General features: G+C 35.4%; 1 protein-coding gene across 11 annotated transcripts in view; it reads right to left on the bottom strand.

The window, feature by feature from the left end:
- Positions 1–22,366, bottom strand: part of ZNF800 (zinc finger protein 800) — a 54,049-nt gene that overhangs the window by 12,938 nt on the left and 18,745 nt on the right. For 4 of the 11 annotated variants that reach the window (XM_073809890.1, XM_073809888.1, XM_019924481.3 and 1 more), the window contains 2 exons: positions 19,739–19,882; positions 15,858–17,550 (listed from right to left, as the gene is read on the bottom strand). In XM_073809890.1, the coding sequence (XP_073665991.1) occupies positions 15,858–17,550; positions 19,739–19,882 (1,837 nt within the window). Of the gene's footprint in view, positions 1–7,376; positions 7,494–12,852; positions 14,631–15,857; positions 17,551–19,738; positions 19,883–22,366 lie in introns of those variants that run through there. The other 7 variants (XM_073809892.1, XM_073809891.1, XR_012334059.1 and 4 more) reach the window with 6 other exon arrangements.

The following is a 22,366-nucleotide window of genomic DNA, read 5'->3' on the forward strand; positions in this document are numbered from 1 at the left end:
GAACACAGGAACATACATGACAATGCAGGGCCTAGTTTTCATTTCATTGTTATTTTAAATATTCACCAGTCCAAATAGTGCAGCTTGGCAAAGTAAAATTACTGTAATTTATTTCAATAATCTGTTCAATGTTTAATAGCATATTTTTGCCCTCAGAATCTGGCTATGGATACTAAATTACTTAAGTTTATCATATGGATTATGTCAGATTCTATTAGTTTACCCAGATGGCTTCCTCCCAGTTTTCAGAAATAGTTTCTGCCTTAGTCAGAGACATAGGGACTAAGTCACAAACAACTCCTGGATAGACCAAAGCCATGGGAGTCAACAAACACATCTTCTTCAGTCCAAGAACACTGATTGTTTTATTTTTAAAAGTAGGATATTTCCTTTTTAAAGAAATAATCTTTTAAAAATAGGTCTTACAGAGTTTTGAAAAAGCCCTCAAAATACAAGACGGATTAGTTCACATTGCCTAATACTATTACAATTTAATTATCTAGCACTTCTTAAAGTAGTATCAAATACATGCTATATTATAGATTTCATACGTTGCAATGGGGGTGGGGAGTGGCAGTGGGGAGGAGAACTGGTGCTAGCTAAACATCATTTCCCAAATGAAAAACTGAAATAGGAAGGCACTGACCTAAACTGTAAAATAAACCAAAAGAATGTGAGAATTAGTATGGTATGTTGACTCTATTCTTGCCAGTAATCTCTACATTTTCAACCACCACAGGTACATGAATGATCCCTAAATCTCCAGCCCCTGTGCAATCTCTCTCCTGACCTCTAGTCTGTATATCCTACTCACACTAAGCATCTCCAATATGATGTCCCACAAGCACCTCAAACTCAACATGTCTAAACTTTAATTCAACACTCCCCCGGAAAAGTGTTCCTCCTCCTGTGAGTAATAAGCAAATTAATCCCTACCTTGAAGAATGGTACCACCTACCTGCCCAACCAGAAGGCCCAAACTAGACGCCATCTTCAACTCCACTTCAGAAATTCCACTTCTGAAATAATTATAGTATCTGTATCCATCTCCATAGCCTCAGTGCCATTACCTAAAATTAGGTCCTTATCACTTCTTAAATTTCTGAAACTGGTTTCTGTTTGATTTCCCCACCACAAATCTTACCCTTATCCCATCTCCAATTCAGTCTTCTCAATGCTATCAGATGCCCCTGGCTTAAAATCCTTCAACAGCTACTCCTAATTTTGAAAATATGATTCAAACTACTCACTTGGTATATAAGACCTTTCTTGATTCGGCCATAATTCCTTCCCTTGGTCTACATGTGGTCTCATGTCCTCTGTACCTACTTGGAAAGTTTGTCTGCCTAGCTAACTCTTTCAAAACTCAACTTAAAAATGAATGAATGAATGATGAAAAGCCTTCGCTAAACCCTCAGTGTGCCTTAATATTCCACTTCTGTGTATCCTTGTAACATGTTCTTCTTTCACAGTATTTGAGAAAAGGAACTGCATTTCTTATCTCTGTAACCCTAGCACCTAACTAAGTGCCTCACACAAAGCAGGAGCTCAAAATGTCTACTGAATGGATGAAGCGAGTCAACCTAAGACAGTGAAATCTCAAGAATATTCATGAAATTCTGACTTTTGAAACCTGAGCAGGCTCCACAGGGAGAGGGAGATTAATTTGCTTATTACTCACTGATCTGTTTCTAGATAATATTTTTAAATAATTTTTTCATTTTCCATTCAATAAAAGTTTGCTAAATTAAAATCTTTAATCTTTAAAAGGCAAATAAATTCCTCATGTCAAACACAACTAGTCCTACAAGTAATGAACACATTAATCAACATGTGGTACAAAGGCCTGCATCACTCAAGAGGCTAAAAAGGAATCTGGGTTAAGTCAACTTAGCAAATACCTGTTTGTCTGCATGGCTAGGGTACCACCTATGTATTAACAACAGGTCAACAAATCTAGCTGCCACTACTCTACAGCCCCCAAATCAACTACAGTCACATCAGCGTTAATGTGAGTGTGGGGTAATATAATTGTTGACTCTCATCCTTAGGGAAATAAATGCAAACGACAGAAGGCAGAAGCCCATTACTATTTCAGAAAGGCCAGAACTACAGACCAAGGTCTGTGAAAATGTAGGAAGATTCTAGGACCCCGTAACTTTTCTGCCTTTGCTATCTCCTGTTTTCCTATACTGATAAGCTATCTATTATCGATCCACTCATTCAACAAATATTTTTTAAGGACTACTATGTCCCAAGCATTGTGCTAGGCACAGGGTCTACATAACTCTCCCCAGTCTGTTACATAAATCTCTCCAGTGCGAAGACAGACATTAAACAAATCAATGCACAAATATAAACATAACTAAAAACTGTATTCAATGACAATATGGAAAGGAACATGAAACAGAACTATAAGGGAGACTACTCTAGATTGTCTTTAGAAGTGACATTTAAGCTGAGATCTGACAATGAGTAAGTTAGTCAAGCAATGAACCTACAGTAACAACAGATCTGTGTTTTAGGTAGGTAGTTCTGACAGCAGCATGGAAGACAGATTAGAGAGGAGGTCGGTTAACAGATTATTGCAGTAGTATAAATAAGAGATAGTCCTAACTAAACTATTAAAGGTGGAGATGGCAAGGAGGACCCAAATGTAAGAAACACTGAATTGCAGGATGAACAGGCATTGATCGCTGATAAGGTAAAGAGTGTAAGAGAGAGAAAGAAGTCAAGGTATTTCCTAGGATTCTAATTAGCCTAGGTAACCAAGAAGGTAGGAGTGTGAATAATTGAAACAGGGAACAATAAACGAGAAGCAAATTTAAAAAGAAGGTAAGTTTGGCTTACTGAGTTTCGTTGCTGGTAAGATATGGAGAAATATCCATGTGGAGATGTCTGACATGTAACTTTGAAAACAAATGGTCTAATAATCAGAATCGCCAGGCTAGAAAATAGGTCTGGGGTCATCTTCACAGAAGTAATAAGTGATGCTTTAGGAGTGAAGGAATCAGTAAGAGTATTAAAAAAAGAACAGAAAAAGGAGGAAGGAAACTCTGATCATATTTAAAGACGTAGAAACAAAATAAAAGTCAGTGGCAAGAGAGGAAGAATCAGAGTTCACAGGACCATCAGTTCAAGAAATATTTATCAACATCCACCATGTTCCAGGTACTGTGCTAGATGCTAGGGGTATAAAGAAAAGACAGGAGTTCTCAAGATGCTTCCAGACTATGGGGAGAGACACAAATAGATAAATTCAATATAGTTATAGATGGGGCACTACAGAAACACACAAGGGGGAAACCCAGCCAAACCCAGGAGATTAAGAAATACTCACTGGAGAAGACAGTGTATGATCTAAGGCTCTAAAATTAAGTAAAATCATGCAAAGAAAATTGGTAAGGACAAACCAGATGAAATCAAGAGAATGCTCCTAGACTTTTGGAATGCTGAACAGGATAACAGGTTATAGAAAAGAACTGGAAGAAGCTGAGAGGCTAAAGTGATTTAAATTGGAAAGAACAAAGTTAAGAGAACCAGAAGATGAAAAAAGTAGACAAGAGGTTTTGGTAGGAAGTTTACAGAAGATTCTGGGGGAAATGTTACAGAAGGGAGATTGAGGGAAGCTGCCAAGCTGTATGAGGATCTGGGAAGAGATGGGCAAAGAGAACTTGTATGAAGCTTGCTGAGCTTAACGTAATTGTACCTTTCTATCTCCTTAGAAGATTTCTGTAAAATAGTAAAAAGTTCATTATTTTCCAAAGATTTGGAAACTTGTCTGTTTCTTTTGGATGCAATACCATGCTGAGACCAGCCCAAAGTGACTTAGTTACAAGTAACCATGAAAATCTTGGAAAGGTATATTTTTGTAAGCATTATTGGTCATAGAGAGTTCAAGCATGATGGGAAGCAAGAAGGCACTAGATTTAGCATTTCTGTGGTCACTGATGGCCTTCAAGTGAACTCTCAATAGAAATGTAGGGGTAGGGAAAAACTATATGGTTCACATGTGAATGGTATAGGCATGGCTCAATATTGTTCATTCACTCAACAAATATTTATTGAATGCCTACCATGTACCAGGAACGACCCTAGGCCCTGGGGAATCAACGGTGACCAAGGCACAGGTCTCCTAAGAGCTTAATGGAGAAAGGAGACAACAAAATAGACAATTACAGTATAGTGAAATTAGTGCTAAAGCACAGTATGAGAGGACATGAAGTTTGACAGTGAAAGGAAGGAGGAACAGATGGCAGTAACTAGACTGAAGGTAGTCTGGAGGGGAAGTTTACCTTTTGGCTGAAAGGAATTTGAGCATGTCTTGAGGGGAGAAGTTTGTGGAAAGGGAGACAGAGATGAGGAGGAGGAAGGAGAGGACGGTTGGAGGAAGGTCTGAGGAAGAAGACTGGCAACGGCAGAAGTGTTGGACTTGGACTTCTTCCTTCAAAGAACCAAAGAAGGAACCGAAGACAAAACTGTGATGCAGAAGGGGAGCATAAAGAAATGTCTTCTACCCTTTGTCATGATATAGGCAAGGCTGCCTCTTATCAAGGAAGCAAAATAGGACTGGAGGCTTTAAGGGCAGTATAAAAGTTCTGAAGTAGCAATGTGAGAATTGGATAAATGAAATAACTAATTCTAATTCCTAAGATTACACAAATGACAGAAGAGGCAATCAACAATTGTATGCTTAGTTTGTTTAGATCTGGGAGTGGAATATGAAAGTGAAATGTGAGATGCATTTCATAGAATTGAATAGGGATGAATTAAACAAAGGTAAGTCTTAAAAAAAAAGAATTATCAAAAATCACTAAATGTACACCCAGTGTATAACTGATTATGGATTATTTACCAGGGTATACAGTCAGTACAGCACTCCCATGAATTTGAACCTGTCACCACTACTTAGTAGCAATGGCAGAAGCTAGGAGCCTCAAATTAAAAAGTCAGGAAACAGAAGCCATCAGCAATAGAAACGAAGAGGAATTCACAGGTAGAGAAGCTATATACATTAGAAGATGAGGTAATGGGAAAAGACGCTTAAAAGCAAAGACATATTGTGGACTAATATAAGCCTAAAGATAACTGATGTAATGTTGCTGCTTTCCTTCTCTCCTTCTTTCCACATTCTCCTAGCTGTTTTATGCCAGGTACATTGTGAGGCATTAGTGATACAAAGAGAAGACATAATTCTTGCTTATAAATTCAGAATATGTTCTTGTACCCATAGCCTAATTTTTACAAAAAATAATAATAAAACTGAAAGCTGTTCTGAGTTTTGCTACTCAAAACTATGCATTGTTCTATAAGACATTAATCACAAGGAAGCACAATTACATCATAAAAAGTTCAACAACTTCTTGAACAATTAGCAAAAGGTGCTGCCAAACACGGCAGCAGGTTAAGTACCCATAAAATAATATGTTCTAACTTAATAAACTGCTGTCCATCTTGGCTTTATCACAGACGTTACATCTGACTTTTCCTTAAATGGCTGGATTAATACCAACAAAAAGGCAACGAACATCAAATGGCAAAGCAAGATAACCAGAAACTATTTGGCAAGTGCCAGAAAGTATTTTGGCAGCAAACTGATAGTAATTTTAGTGATCACTGTAACAGTATTAATACATATTTATTGAGCTCTTGAGCCAGGCATTGTGCTAAGTATATTACATACAATATATCATTAAACTTTTATAAATTCCCACAATAAACCGACCTATACCGCATTTCCTAATACCATCATTATACAGACAAGAAAATTGAAGCTTAGAAAAACTAAGTAACTTGCCCAACATACACAGTTAGTAAGCAAAGGAGCCAGGACCTGAACTCAGGTATGCATGATTCTTAAAAATCCATGTTTTAACCACTGTGTGATTCTGTTTTCCCAGAAGAATGGAATGGTGCCAGACACATGATTAACACTCAATAGTGCCTGTCCTTGAAGGAATGAATAAAGCAGCTATTGCAGAGTAAGCCCAAATGCGGAAAATACAAGAGCAGAAGCAATACTTTAAGGTTTCACTAAATCACCAACTCAAATTGTGCAGCATAATTGTGGGTGTCTGGAAAATCACAGCAACTGACAGAATGGCCTAATATGCTGTTACAGGAAATGTAATGGCTCTTTTTGAGTGAAAACTTCAGGCTGCCTATGAATCTACAAAGCCAAAGACGGAAACAGCACCAGGCAGTTCAGAAAAGGAACTGCAGGTGCTCATTAGAAAACTCCTCCCCACATTTTCTCAGTATGGAAAGGATCACTGGTGCTGCACTGACGAACAGTCAAGCCCACAGGTTACCTTTAATTCTATCACCTTTAAAATGAAAGAAAATGATGTGTACTGGAAAGATTAGTACATTCTAGAACTATCCAGATCCCTCTTTTAAAAGACTGGCACCAAAAGATTCCTCTTACTAGGTCCAGGGCCATGTTTTATGGCACTGACTCTGCTACCATGATCACCAACGACAGGACCCACAGAGAGCACCTGTCCCAGGAACAGCCAACCTCTGAAGAGCAACCTATGACGAGCAACCTACGAAGAGGCGTAGCATGGGAGATCTGCCCAACAAGAATGCACCTAACTGAACCAATCAGATTTTCTCTTACAGAAGTCTAAATTCAAGCTATATGGAGAAAGAAAATACTTGAAAGACACAGAAGAGGCAAGCAGTGGAAATAATGAGGCACTTATATAACCACACCGAGAAGATATCAAATGATGTAATTAGTGTCTTTTTTTTTAAAGTAAAAGCAGAGTCTGACACGGGGAGGGGGAAGGGTAAGCTGGGACGAAGTGATATAGTGGCATGGACACATATACACCACCAAATGTAAAATAGTTAGTGGTAAGCAACCGCACAGCACAGGGAGATCAGCTCAGTGCTTTGTGACCACCTAGAGGGCTGGGATAGGGAGGGTGGGAGGGAGACGCAAGAGGGAGGGGATATGGGGATATATGTATATGTATAGCTGATTCACTTTGTTATACAGCAGAAACTAACACACAATTGTAAAGCGATTATACTCCAATAAAGATGTTAAAAAAAAAAAAAAAGCAGAGTCTGAGAAGGGCTAATAGCAGCAGAGAAGCCATACTCCTGCTCCTAAGAAGGCAACACCCAGTCCCTAGAGTAGCATTATTTTTTCCGGCTTCTTTAACTGGTTGAAATCCATATGGTGAAGCCAGTTTGTACAATTACTGCTAGGTTCCCTTAAGGCCTGGCCCCTTCTGTCTTAGTTCCCCACACAGCACTCTCTAACGAACCTCTCTTGACCAGCTACAGACCAACTAAAACCCTGCACTCGCAGCAGCAAGCACATAGCACAATGCTCTATCACGGGCACATATGCACTCACACACCTGCAATGAGATGGCATGGCAAGCTGGGTGGTGACTGGTAATCCAAGTACTGTGGGTCTTATTTCCATCTTGTAGAATCTGTGGTTTGAAGACATTGTGTTCTTTAGCTCTAGTTAACTGTTTTAGAAAGAAATGACCTTCAAAGAAGTATCTTAAACCTTAAAAAATAACAATTCATATCATTACAATTATACACTTAGAAACTGAAAAGAGATCCAGGGCAGTTACAGCAACAAAACCATTTCCTTGAAAAGTTTCTTCCTCTGGTGTGTGTTTGTATCCAAATTTCATGGTAACTAAGTGATTGTGTTCACTTACAATCATAAGAAACAACAGCTGACTAGTCAAGACAGCAAGGCAAAGAAAGGGCCAACTGGAAAATCATGAAAACGTTCTGAGGAAAGCTTAACTTGAGGATATAAATATTGATGACGACTCACAAATTTCACTAAGCGTGTTCCCTCTATCTTTATGACAGCCCCATGAGCCTACCTTATGTCCTCAAAGGCTGCCCATTCAAAGGAAAGGAGAATAAAGCTCAGAAAGTCTCAAACATCTACAAATGTCCAGCATGTTGGATTCTTAGTAATTCTTAGTAAAGGAACTAATACTAATTCTTAGTAAAGGAACTTAGTAAATATCTAATGAACAAAAGGCATGAAAATGGCATGGCCACTCTCCTGCAGAAGCTTATACAGAACGACCCTAACAACTTATATGACAAAACCCCAAGAACACTACATAAAAATCTTTTCCCTAAAAGTTAATTTCTTTTCATGTAATTCAATCACTTGTGCACACAATGTTCCTAGTACTTCGCTATTTTTTTTTCTTAGAAGAAAACTATTCCTCACTTTCTCTTCCCATCCAAAATAAAAACTACCAGACACAACCAGTACTTTGGGGTTTAAGTCTACCAAAGCATCAATTTAGCCAAGAAGAGTCTCAACTTTTAAAAAAATGTATTTTTGCACAGCTTAGAAAGAAAGACTGACTAAAAGCCACAGTTCCATTTCTCAGAGCTAATTTATTCTCAGGATAATTCCACGGATAGAAGGAATTAAAAACTAATATTCAAAACCTGGGTTGTAAAGAGAGTTCTATGCATTTAGGGTTCATTTTTGTGTAATAATTTCTCCTCTGAACATAACATTATTACATGCTCTTGCATCGAAAGTGTTACCAGATTATACAGGAGCAGGACACCCAGAGAGGCTACAAGTCATTATTGCTCAAGCATTCAAAGCGTTTGTTTTTGTTTTGGTTTGCCTATTTTTTTCAACCACCTCATTCTACTGTTTAAACATTACTATGTTTTGTGTGCCAGAAACATGCTCAGATACCTGACATAAGAATTTGAGTATCAGAATCATTAAGAAACCACACAACCCAGGTGTTGGGACCCCAGCACTTAATCTGCAGATCAAGATATGAAAGTTCATCCAAACCAAGGGACAAAGGTTCTCTGGTGTTGCAAATTAACCCTAGACACAAAAATTTCTAAAATCGTCATCTTATGGTTAAAAAAAACAAGATCAAGAACAGGGAGATGTACGGGTAAACCCTGTTGGTAGATAATTTGACAGTACTTGGGCCTCAAGTGAAATGTGGAGTACTGTCACTAATGCCTATTATTGGCAAGACTTTTGAAAAGTACCATTTCTTATTTCTTCATGACACATTCACCAAAGAAATTCCTGACTTAGCCCAAATAATGCTCTCCTGAAGAATCCACTCTTTCCACAACCAAATGCTTGCTTTCAAATAGTAATGCATATCTACTTTAGTTTCATTGAAATATTTGAACTATGTTACTCAGTTAATATTTGCTCCATGTCAATACTTTACACATGACCAAAACCAAAATATTGTGTGATAGAACAGATACTAAGAGAATTTTAAGACAGATGGGTTGTCCTAAGGAGTAATGATAAAAACAAAGCCTAAACAATGAATGTGCTTAAAACTACCTAATACCTTTTCAAGATAAATGAAAAACTTGAGTAGGAATGATAAACTAGTAATAGCTGCTTAGAAGAAAATTGGTGGCAAATAATAATTTGGTTGGTTGTCCTCATTTCCCAGTTAAACACAAAAGCAGCAGTTAAAATCTGATGCGTAGCAATAAACTCTCTTCTAATGCACGCATTTCCATTTAAACTTAACTTTACAAGGTAATAAAAAGTTGCACATTTATACTGTGAAAATGACTTATAGTAATCATATCTAACATTTATTGTAACATGACAAGGACCACCCTGTTTTACATGTATTTTTCATTTTCTCCTCAGAACAACCCTATCAGGTAAGAAATATTATTCTCATTTTATAAATGAGGTTAACTAGGATACAGAATGCTTAAGTAACTGAACTTGCCCAAGGTCACACAGGAAATAAATGGTGGATACAAAAATTTCACCAACGAATCTAGCTCCAGATCATTACACCAAACTGCCAACAAGTAATGTAGTGACTGTACTTTGCAAATGATAAAATCTGCATATATAAGGTGCACTGATTAAGGGAACATGCTTTGTGGTCAGACTTAGTGTCAAGTCTCAATTCTATAATTTACTAGCTATGTGAACTGCAGTAAACCACTGAACTTCCCTAAGCTTCAATTTTTCTACTCTGTAAAGTGGGCATGATGAAGGAACAGTTCTTACTCCATAGGGCTCTTGGTGGATTAGGGGCATCATGCATATAAAGGATTAGCAAAGCACTTGGTACATAGTAAGCACTCTATACACGTTAATTACTATCAACTAATACTAAGAATTCTCTTTATTATCATAAACTCTCATTTTAGTACTGGTGGCACTTTCTAAAATAAATTAAATCTATCAATATTGAGATAATAAAAGTTTAGGAAAGTAAGACCCAAAGCCTCAAAGTATATGACAGCACAATTCAGATGGAAAAGGCTACTACTTACTTCAACATCATTAGCAAACATTTATTTAGTGTCTGGATATACATGAAAACGTGCTAGGCACTAAACAGAATTATCAAGACATAGTCCCTGACCTCAAAAATACACAATCAAGCAAATTAATTCTGCTGAGTGGGCACAACAGCACAATCTCCAACTCCGGGCACTTTCTGAACCAGATGCACCTATAGTGCTCATTATGTTCCCCTGTTTGTGGTATGATAGTGGTGAACATATGTAGAGAAAGAAACTTCAAAATAAATAATAAACCTGACAAGTGTAGAATGATAAAGATTCAGGAAGAAATGAGCTGTTTTTCCACACTCTTACCTTCTCAAAAAAATATTTTAGCTATCTTGGTACTATGATCTGGTTAATTAACCAGAAGAGAAAAAAGGAAAGAGCTGGAAGCTCAGAACTGAGGTCAAAGAAAAAGGGTACAGAAACAAATTATAAGAGAGAAGGAAGGAATTTAGAAAGTTAGAAAAGCCAAAATAATTGTAGGTGACTTTAAATGAAACACATTTTATTCTGCCATCTAACATGTGCTTTATGCCTTAGAAACCAAACAACTAACAGCCGTACTTAAGATTGCTGATCCTTACTCCTTTTCAATCTTGAGGCTTCCGCTAGCTCTTGAAGTCAGAGAAGAGAAAAAGAATAGCATAGAGTACAGAAGGATTCTGTCTAACACCACAGCCAACATCATGCTGCCCATATCTTAGAGCTCGGCCACTGATCAACTACGAGACTGTGTCTGAATCATAATCCTGATAATCTAAGGATTCCATTAGAAAAGTAAATTCTAAAACTCCTAACTAAGGAACTAGAATATTTCCAAGGGCCACTACAGGAAACCTGAAGACCTAATTTCTGAAGTTTTAGAAGCATTTCAAATCTCATTTTCAGTGGTCATGCTATTCAAAGAGATCTTTTACAACTTCACAGCAGGAAATGATATTCACTTGTGCTTCTATCTCTATACCTACTTGCCATAATACCTACTGGGAAACTCCTCTTTCTATACCTGCAGCCTCAAACTGTAGCAAAACCACAAAACTCCCCACTACTGCATCCACAGGCTATCTAAAGCAAACTGAGTAGAACAGCCTACTGACCATAAGGCAATGTAACAAATACATATTCCTAAAAAATGTGAAGGTACTTTTCAACAATACAAGCAATGTGTCAACCGAAAATTTGGCTCATATATATATATATATATATATATATATATATATATATATATAAAACTAGGCTAAAAATTAAGGATGGATAATTTATATATTGCTCAAGAATGTGTACATTCAAGGTTTTCTTCTTGAAGTAGGGAGTAAAGAGGGGAAAGAGACATGAACCCCCAAAATGGTTATTGTGCATTCAAGGTATATCTGCATGTTATAATCAACACCTGCTTAGGGAATTCCCTGGCAGTCCAGTGGCTAGAACTCCGTACTCTCACTACCGAAGGCCAGGGTTCGATCCCTGATGGGGGAACTAAAATCCCACAAGCTGGGCAGCGTGGCCATAAAAAAAAAAAAAAAAACCACCTGCTTAGTATCAGCCATACTTCATCCAGCTTTTGCTTGCACTATACAAACTTATGAAGTTGAAGCGCAAGCCATACCTTTTACTGTTTCTCCTCTTCCACCAAATTTAGGAATAAAAGGTATCTTCAGGAAGGAAGATGATTTGAATTCTATAGAAGAACTCTCAATTGATCAAATTGCAGCAAAAGTGGATGTAATTTGTAGCCAGAAATAGGTCTTAATATAAAATAAGGAGTTTCTGATGGTTCTTTACCTGCTTCACTACTCCCCCCAACGACAACAAAAAGTACTATAAATACTTGCTTATACAGCCTGCGTGTAGAAAAGCTTCTGGCACAAATTTCTTAGGCCTCTTCTCAAGACCCTCAAGCCTGATCCTCTGAGATGACAAACCTCAAGAGTCAAAATAAAACCAAAAAGGATGAAGACCAGAAAGGAATAGGAAGAACAAAGAATTTCTAATCACTTCTTACTTGTTCATTCTACTTAACTGGTCCTAGTTTAGTCTCTATGCTTCCCATGATCCATTAATTTGGCTATTATGATAAAATATTCTTAATCTCTCTAAGCCCTTCTAATTTAGACAAGTCCTGACATAATGCTATTTTTTTCTCTATGACCCAGATGAAATATTTTTATAGTCCTTGGAACCCTTGATGCCCCCTCCTAAATTCCTGCTCTGTGGCTCTAAGTTACGACAGTGGAGACAAACTGTATGTGAAAGGTCCTGTGGAAACAGGTGAGTAAAGTAAGGGAACTGCAGCAATTGGGCTCTCCACCACCACCATCAGGATATTTCTCTTTCTTCCCTACAGTATTTAACAAGTAAAGCAGAAAGGAAAAGGCCAGCATACACAAGAGAGGCTGCAGCAAAGAGCTACCCCAAGCTTTTTAGGAATCCTCATATCTTTCCATTTGTTATAGGTACCTAAGTCTGGAAAATATCTTTGGAATATGTCTTGTGTGTAGGAATGCATAAAAGATAACACCTTGCAAAAGTCAAACATACAGGTTTAATAACGTGCAACTAATGAAGATGGTTTATAAATGAAATAACACCTACACATTTAGTTCCCTAAATATATTACACTATTAATCATTAAAGTTAGACCTATAAGTACAAGTTTTCCATATGTGGAAAAGTAAATCTGTTTTTAAATTAAAGAGAAATTATTACTCTAATTCTTAAAAATAAAACTATCAGGATAAATTTCAAGTGTAGCTGCTCATAGTCACTGAATAAATTTAAATTTGATAATAAAACATTTAAGTTTCAACCAATGCACCTTCGTTGAAGCACATTTAGCTGAAATAACTTCGAGTCTGGTTTATTTCCATCACATATAGTACATTTTTCCAACAAGAGCATGTACATTCAATATAGAACATTTCCAGCAACAGTTACAGTCTTTCTAGTTTCCTTTCACAGTATATTTTAGTGCAAAGCACTGGGAAGGGTAAATGTTTTTCTAGCTATGAAAGCATTTTATTATGACCTCGTGGATCTTCAACATTTTAAAATTTTATACAAAAAGTATATAGATGGACAGGGTCCCTCCTAAGTACAGGGATGAACCTATATAAAAACATGGTATATTCTCTGCTGTACCTTTTAAAATTATAATTTGACAAAAATTACTAAAAAATAAAATATTCCCTAAAAAGTACAAAATATTGATTACACAAAAACCTGTCCAGTATTTCATTAAAGATAGATGTACTTCTGTTTTCCCTAAAATCTTGATTACAAAAATGGACAAAAATTCATTATTTTCTAAATTTTACAGTAGGGATCAAATATTATCTAAAGTGGTCATTTAAGATTTTACTTGGGAGAGAAAAAGAATCAGGGTTTATACCCCAATCTTCCTTTTTTAGCAATATGTAAAGAAATAAACTAGTATTATAAGAAGTGGTTGTGCAGGGATTGTCTGCATCCATAAAATAGCAGTAAGCTATTTATTACCTTCATATTAACATTAGTAAATGTGGGGTCTTTTAAAAAAAAACTGAAAAATTAAGTTGCATCTATCATTAAAGTGCTTTGTATGAAACTTAAAGAAAAATAGGGGAATGTTTAATTTTCATAAAAACCTCAGATGTTTACAAATGAAGAATGTGATGATCCATGGATGAAAATGAACCGGAAGTTTCCTATAGTATATATTTTAGAATGAAATTTTCAAACATTTAAGTGCTATAGAACAAGTTAGAAATAAATGGATGTAAAAATAATTACAAATATTTAGTAGGCTAAATATTTATAATGTGTTGAGATTTGTCTTTTGGTCCTAACATACGCTCACTAGGAAATTATATATCTGTACAATCCAATAAAAATTCTGCCAAATAAAGTGGAACAAAACTAAAATCGCTAACTTATAAAGTCTTTGATAATTAAAAATCACCAGTGGTGGTATTTTCTTCAGATTGTTGATCACTTAATCAACAAACTGCTGGAAAACAAAATTTGCAACATTTTTGTAGAAACTGTAGACCAAATGCACAGGGGTGGTTAGCTGATGGACTGTGATGACAATACAAAATGTCACAGCTACTTGAAAGTGCTGGAAGAGGCAGTGCCTTAGAAACAAGTGGTTAGATGGTTATTATTTTAGTCAGAAAACAGCAGTTACAGTCATATATTTATCAAATTTTTTTCTTTTTTTTTCCTCATAGTACCATTTGAAGATGTTTAGTGGTTCTAACACCAATTTAAAGTCTTTCCACAAAAATGAACTCCAAACCTTTTCGTACATCACTTGAAGTTATCTGAGGAGAAATGGGAATAAATGAACACTTTTGAGTTTACCAATAAAACCTTATTTTCAAAATAATACAATAGTAAATGACTTCTAAAGGATGGTTTCATCTCAAGTTTTCCACACAAATAAAAAAATGTGTGATAATCAAACCACAACATTTAACCTACTGAGCACTCAAACTAAGTATACTGCTTTAGAATCTGAATCCAAAACTAATTTAATACTAATTAAATATATTAAATGCATTAATACAAGGGACACAGGTACTGAAGGTAAACTTTAAAAATATAGAGAGACTTGCAAAAACAAGTACAGGGAGTCTACTCCTTAGTTCATATTGCATTTTAAAAATCTACATTTGTTCCAAAACCCTCTAAAAAACTAGTATTTTTTTCTTTCTTCCCAATAGGAATTTTATTTTTCTTGCAACACACAACCACAGGAGAAAAAAAAAAAAAAAAACCTCCTTAATAATATTACCTATGTTGAAATGATCACCAAAACTTTATTTAAACGAAAAGGTAAAAATAAGAGGATCAGGGACCTAAACAATCACTTTTTCCAAAGGTAAAAACTAAAAAACAGGAACTAACACATACTCCCAAGGAGAAGGAAAAATAAACCCAAACTTTTGTTTATCATTTCCCCCTTTGCCTGGAAGCACTATGTTAAACGTAAATAATAAATGCTAATTGTTCTAAATTCAATTTGGGGATTGTTTTTTCTGAGTGCAGCACTTTATTTAGCCGTCACAGATTAATTTAACAATAATTACAGTGCCTCAAAAGACTTTTTTCCTATAATTATTGCCTTCACAAATTCATTCTAATATACTTAACTTCCTACAATGTATTAATTAGTAGACTAAGTCACTGAATCAAATTAAACCTGTGCAAAGTTAGTTAAACAGAAGACTTCTATTGTAAACATAAGCCAATATAAATGTATATATTTTACAACATTGAGAGGAAATCACTGACCCTGTGCCATCTACCTATAACTATATTGCATTGTCCTGTGGAAGATAAGTTCTGAAGTTAACTTTTGTTCCCAAGCCACTGGAATAAAGGTCACTGAAGAGGTAAATGCGATATGCACATTACTCTTGCAGTTCCCACTGCCGTAAGATATATGGAAGCAAATGTGTTAAAATGGAACCAGCTATAAATTATGGTCAAATGATTTTTTTAGTTCGATGGGGGGAAAAAAGCAAAACTCTGTAACTGTTCCTCACCAGACAAGAGCCTTAGATCTTGTACTTCGGCCTTTGGTTTTGTTTCCTTCAGGTGAATTGGAAGCATTTGCCTTATGAGTTTTCTTATGATGTTCAAGATAAGTCTTTTTGGCAAATGCCTTTCCACATTTATTGCATCTGTGAAGAGAAAAGTTTTTTGTGACTTTTACTTCAATACCAACATCAGCTACTTCATACTTTTTACTAGGAGAGTTAGAAGTGCCATCGTGTTTTGAATCACTATGTTTTGCTTCGTCTCTTGAAGGGCCTCTTTTTGCCACTTTATTTAGAACAAAATCAATGGGCTTTTTTATAGCTCTGATCTCTAAACTGGCTGTTATTTTCCCAAGATAACGGGATGACTTTTTATGAACCACAGTTATATGTCGTATCACATCGCGCTTCCGACGAGTTTCATAAGTGCAAAGAGGACACTTGTAGAATTTAACATAAATGTTATTCCCATCTGTGTGCAATTCAATATGTTTAGTCAAGTTCTGTTTGGAAGTAAACTGACGTTTACAAAGTTTACAGTAAAGTTGCTTAAAGTCAAAGCCAGCTGAAAGTTTTGGCTTCCTGGTTTTTTGCTGGCCACCTGCAGCAGACGGACTAGTTGATTTAGGGCTTTCAGAGTCTTGTTTAACTTTATTTTTCTGTGCTGCCGGTGCGTTCTTTTTTTCATTTGAATGATTTGTTCCCTTTAATTCATTCTGTGGAGAATGGATAATGGAAGGGGGTGAAGATTCTACAGAATCTGCTGGTTCAACTTTAACTTTTATTTCTGAACTGTTGGCAGTATTATTGGGGCCTTTCTCTCTTTTAGAGTTTGTTCCAGAAAGAGTTATCTTGTGGACAATTTGCATATGTCTTTTAAGCATTATTTGTGAACTATATTTCCTCTTGCAAAGGAGGCATTTGCATGCAGTTAAATTGTATTCAGCCTTTGAAGACGACTTTTGTTTTCGAGTCTTAAAAGATTTTTTAGGAGAAACAGAATCCAGGAACAAAGGTTGCCCAGGCTTTGTTGCTATATCAGGAGTAATTGAATCCCTCCTTAGTCCTCTATGAACTTCATCAAAATGCCTCCTTACATTCGCTTTTGTAGCAAATGATTTACAACATACTGGACAACTCCTACTTAATGGAACTAGAACATTCTTACTGCGTCCTTTAGAGGATTGGTTTGGATTCTTTCGTGTTTCAATGTACTTTTTTAGTTCTTCCATTTTTTTCTTGTGTACTTTTCGAATGTGACGACGAACACCTCGTCTGGAATTGAATTCTTTTCTACAAAGACAACATATCAACTGGTGACCAAAATCAGAATTGTCAGAAGTTTCCAAGTCAGCCTGTGATTCCTGCAGTTGTTCATCAGATGTAGGTGCAACTTCATCTGCAACAATTTCAACAGGAGGGGGCTCTACAGTTTCCACCTCTGTGTCTGTAACTGGAACTGTCTTAGACTGTTCAGTGCTAGTTTCCTGTATTTGAACTTCAGGCTGTTCAGGAGTACTGCTTGACTCTGTGACTTCAGTAGGATTATCAGTCCTTGAAATATATTGAAAAACTGCATTCTGATTCGTTTCTATGGGTTCTAGCTTAATAATGTATTCTCGCTTGTCCACACTTGGATATATGGCTTCTAGGAGATCACTTATGGCTTGGCTTTGTTTATCATTTACATCAGGAAGGTCTGTTAAGGAAAAAACAACATTTTAATCTGAAATAATTAGCCTGCTCTAGCCCTCTAATATTTTTAAATGTATTATGAACCTCTATTTTAAAATTTATTATATTACTGGTTTGCATTTATTTTTACAAGAGCATTATCTACTTCTCAGTATTTTATGAGTATAAAAACAAGTATTAATTAAATTAAAATTTGCTTTAATTTACAATCTCATCATGGTACACAAATGTTAAGGAATAGATGCAATCTGAAGAGTTACTTCTAATAAGGGCCCTTAATATAAAATATTTAAGCACATGGGTACAATAAACAATAAAAATAGTATTTCATATTTTTAGGCTAGCAAAGGCAAATCAAAGTTCTCATAACCCAAGATGGATAAAACACCATGAAGAATGTTACTACATATAAAAATAATTCTTTTTTTAGAAAATATAACAGCATTCCTATTAACTTAATCCATAATAAATAATCTCATCTAATTGTATAGGGACATTTGAACATCTTATGGAAAATGAAGACGATTTATAGGAAAATACATAAACATGAATGACAGGATGTATAGAAGTGTTTGCTAAATTCAGTCCTATTACATGTCTTCTTAACATGGCAACCTATTAAAACAAATGATTAAAAACTACAGATTAACTCCAAAAACAGAGCTAGTTTTATTTATCTGTGCAATAATTACACCATCTGTAGGCAACCTAATATTCCTATTGTAACAGAGCTGTCTAACACTGGTTATGTTTCTACCTAAAATGTTAAAATCTAGCTACAAGTATAGCATCAAATCTGGTATCTAATTATAAATCAAGAAATGACTCATCATAGCTCTTCTAGTCTACTAATCTTTCTTTTTTAAAATGGATAAAGTGGTATCTATAAGAAGAATTATACTTTCACAGAAGTATTTCTAGAATAAGTATTGCAGTGCACAATAATACAGCAAATCCATTTATCTATTTCCCTCTAAAATTCAACTAAACTTTATTTCACACCAAAAAGTAACAAAGAATGACTACCAGAAAATTAAATTCCTACTAGTTCTTTAATTAAAAGGTTAGATTTGAAACTAATCTCTATAGACTACCTTTTCATTTATATTTCAAGGATAAAAAGAAGTGTAATAAGATTTAACAGTGGTAGGGAAAGTTTCCAGACAAATATGAAATTTCTGTTTCATCTATGTCCTATAATATACTTTAAATCAGCTTCATGCTAATAATTAAAGCAGTACTTTCGATATTTGGAGCTCTGCATTCCATTTCCATCCCAAAAAGGTTAAGTGGAAAAATGCACAAAATCCATAATGCAACTATAATATCAAGCTAACAAAATAAATTCTATATTTTGTAAGTCCACAAGAGTTAAATCCCTGAACAAGAAATAATGAAAGTAACCTATTACTTATTAAAATATTTTAAGGAATTTACATTATTCTTTAAAGCAAGAAAATAATACCATTATATATACTGCAACTTAATCATACAGAGAAGAGACAATATGCTTAATTCAACAAACATTTGGTTCCACAAAGACTTTGTTAGGCTACTACCTGCCTTTACCACATAAAGCTATTTCAGATCTCAGGTTAGCCCATAACACAATCTAATTTCTGATAAAATGACTTATCTAATAAACTTCACTGAGAATAAAACTGATCTTCAAATCAAGACCCAGAAAACACTAGAAAGATCAACAAGTATTTTTTAATGCTCTCTACAATTACCAAAAAAATCAACTCATTTACTCATTCTTTGCTCTATTTCCAACTTTCTCACTTACTTAAGGAGAATCTAAGTAAATGATGAGTCATATCTGGTAACAAGTTTTTAAGAAGTAAGGAGGAAAAATACCAACACCCTCATCAAGCATTAATATTTTAAATTACAAAAATCCTGGATATAAACTGTATAGTCCATATAAACATTCAAATATATCCAATACTTTAATACAAATATACTCAAAAATCTAACCTCATATATCTTTAGCAAAATCCAAATGAAAAACACTGATATTAAAATATCTATTTAAGAAACTGAATATAACATTGAGTCAAGTATTTTACCTTATTCTCTATCAATATATTATCTGTAACTAGACATCGATACTATTTTAACATAAATGTATAGCTGTAGTATAAGAATACATAGCAAAATGCATAATTGAATATATGAATAAAACTTACTGTCATCCATCTGGAGACTTGGTGGGCAGTAGAATTTTTTATGGGTAATTAAATTTGGTAATCCTCTGAAGAGACTGCGGCATAATTTACATTCAAAAATAGTGTCCACATCTTTTAATAAAATATGCTTAAGTTGTTTAGTTCCTGAAGGAAAAAAGAAAAGAAAACTTAACACAAAAGGTAACTTTAACATGCAGTTTTAAACTGGGCAACCACTGTTGACAATCCAAAGGTGCAGTTTTACTCTTTAAAAACAAAATACGGGCATTGCCAATGTCTACCATACTATACTCAGAACTAAGTTATAAACTAAGTTTTAAGCAAAATTCTACTATCATTTGGATATTAGGACAGCTGAAATTGATGGTCTTTTTCTAATTCAGCAGCCAATCAATTCCTGGGCTATCTTAACAGTGGTTCCAACATCTGGTTGATCATCACAATGACCGAGGAATAAAGATGTACATGACCCACTCCTGAAGATTCTGATTCAACAGACCTGGAGTGTGAACAGAAGAATTAAATGCCACCCCAACCCAAGTTTTTGGCTGGTTCTTCCAGCTCTCTTTCACATTAGGAAGTAAACATGAGTAATACACTTTCCCCGATTCCTTAAAGAAGGTCAAAACTGTGTCACAGGATTGTCTGTGACTTTCTTTTTTAACTTCAGCTTAAATTACTTCGGGTTCTGGGGCAACGTGGGATTATGGCCATTCAGTGAGAGTAAAGAATCCTTGTCCACGGTTTTGAATTTTGCTTAGGTCTCTTAATACCACTAGAAATTTATTCAAAGCCTTTCTCCCTCAAAAACTCACCCTAATTGCAAAAAATTAAATATTGATATAATTACTACTTTAAAGCCCGTCTTTTCCACTAGATTATAAATTCGAAGGCAGCCAAGATCAAGCCTGCCTTATTTACAGCTAAAAAGTGTTCAGCTCTAATAATGCTCAATAAATATTCGTTGAAGAATTGCCACCGATCTATGGAATCTAAGCATTATTATGATGGAAGACGCAGGTAAATTGACAAAAGTGATCTGCAGTGTTCACTAATTAAGGAGCCTTTGGTTTCCTCAAAAAATGATAATAATATTGACTTAAATTAAAGAAGGGAGGGCTTCCCTGGTGGCGCAGTGGTTGGGAGTCCGCCTGACGATGCAGGGGATACGGGTTCGTGCCCCGGTCCGGGAGGATCCCACGTGCTGCAGAGCAACTGGGCCCGTGAGCCATGGCCGCTGGGCCTGCGCGTCCGGAGCCTGTGCTCCGCAATGGGACAGGCCGCGGTGGTGGGGGGCCCGAGTACCGCAAAAAAAAAAAAAAAAAAAAAAAAAGGAGGGGAAAAAAAGCGTCCTGAAAAATACTTAAGACTATCTAGGTGCACAGTGTTCCATCATTCAACAAGCACGTGACTATTAAGCTCCAAGACTACTAGAGAATAAACACCATCTCAGTAGCATAATTAATACTGTAGGATCCATAAAGGTTAAGCATTTCTGATTCAATCTTTTGCAATCTGTTTATATTTAATTATTGTATTAATCATCATGTTGCATTTTATCATTTTGAAGACAAGCCAGCCCTCAAATTTCTACTGCCAACAAGATTACCACATTATCAGAACTTTACGAAGTCTTTAGAGATTCCAATTTTGATTATCACCTAGTCGTGTGACCTTAAAGGGCTATATAATCTTTGCACCTTGGTTTATTCATCTTTTAAAACAAACAAACCAAACCTATCTTGGAGAGTTATGAAAGAAAATATGAACCTAAATTCTAGAAGAACTAAATTATAAATCCAGGTTTCTACTGAGAAAAAATAAATAAATAAATAAATAAATTATATATATATATATATATAAAAAATAACTTCCACTATTTCCCAATCCAACTCAAGGTTTAATTTGGTCCACTAGACCATACTACTGCAAAATCAGAAAACACACATTTTTAAAGATTCAGAGGATAGCTTGGGTATTATACTTTGTATAAAAGTAAGTTCACACTCACACACACACACACACACACACACACACTTCTCTAGTTTATTTCACATTACAAAATATATTGGCAATAAAGTGCTAATATGTTTAGTTCATAGTTAACCTCATAAGTCACTGACAAACTATGAGAGGTAGGCTGAAGATAAAAAAACACTTTAGATAAACCTCTCCAATTGATCTACATATAGTTCTCGGTAAGTGTAGGTGGGTGTGTTACCAGACGGAAGAAAACATGGGAAAATTCTGCACTTTAATTATAAATTAAAAGACCAGCTAGACCCATACTACAAATTCAATTCTGCCTCTAAAGGTAGTTAAAAAGGATTGAAGAGGGACACAGAAATAATCTGAACTAGGATTAGCTTAAGAATTCTACTGAAGATATAACTAGAATGTACAACATAAAGTTATTTGTAAAAATGTAAAACTGCATCTCGAAATCAGGTTCTCTCAATCAACCATAAAAAAACAAAAACAGTATCAATTTCTTCTTTAGTCCCAGTTACACAGTTATATTCAGTAGAGAGTATATATTTATTCCCAGTAAGCATCCCCCCCCCAAAAAAAAAACGAGTTGGGGCTAACCTTGACTCATCAATCTTTTTTTTTTTTTAACATCTTTAT

Source organism: Tursiops truncatus, chromosome 9 (assembly GCF_011762595.2).
Source record: "Tursiops truncatus isolate mTurTru1 chromosome 9, mTurTru1.mat.Y, whole genome shotgun sequence".
NCBI classification, from domain to species: domain Eukaryota; kingdom Metazoa; phylum Chordata; class Mammalia; order Artiodactyla; family Delphinidae; genus Tursiops; species Tursiops truncatus.